A 296-nucleotide genomic window follows, 5' to 3' on the forward strand; every position below is an offset into this window, starting at 1 on the left:
TCCAAACGGACTGCCACCCACCTTTCCGTTCAGATCCACCAGCCTGATGTAACCCTTGTAATCCAGGTCTCCCTCCTGCTCCTCCTTCTTGAAATTCTGCCAGTTGTGCAGGCCGGCGACCTTCCCGCCCCTCAGCTCGCCGACGAAGACGTGCTCGAACCCCGAGGAGCTGATCTTACTCCCTCCGCGCTTGTACTGAGTGAACCAGATGTCATTCAGCGTCGTGCGGAGGCTGCCGCTGATGATGTCTGGAGGAGAGGGGGAAGGAGGTGGGGAGGTCAGGTTGCTCGATTTCG

The 296-nt window shown here is 59.1% G+C and overlaps 1 protein-coding gene across 2 annotated transcripts in view; it reads right to left on the reverse strand.

Moving 5' to 3' along the window:
• Positions 1–296, reverse strand: part of LOC119581697 (poly(U)-specific endoribonuclease homolog) — a 7,332-nt gene that overhangs the window by 1,590 nt on the left and 5,446 nt on the right. For both annotated transcript variants that reach the window (XM_037929818.1, XM_037929817.1), the window contains one exon: positions 22–248. In XM_037929818.1, the coding sequence (XP_037785746.1) occupies positions 22–248 (227 nt within the window). The remainder of the gene's footprint in view (positions 1–21; positions 249–296) is intronic.

Source organism: Penaeus monodon, chromosome 15 (assembly GCF_015228065.2).
Source record: "Penaeus monodon isolate SGIC_2016 chromosome 15, NSTDA_Pmon_1, whole genome shotgun sequence".
Classification (NCBI taxonomy): Eukaryota; Metazoa; Arthropoda; class Malacostraca; order Decapoda; family Penaeidae; genus Penaeus; species Penaeus monodon.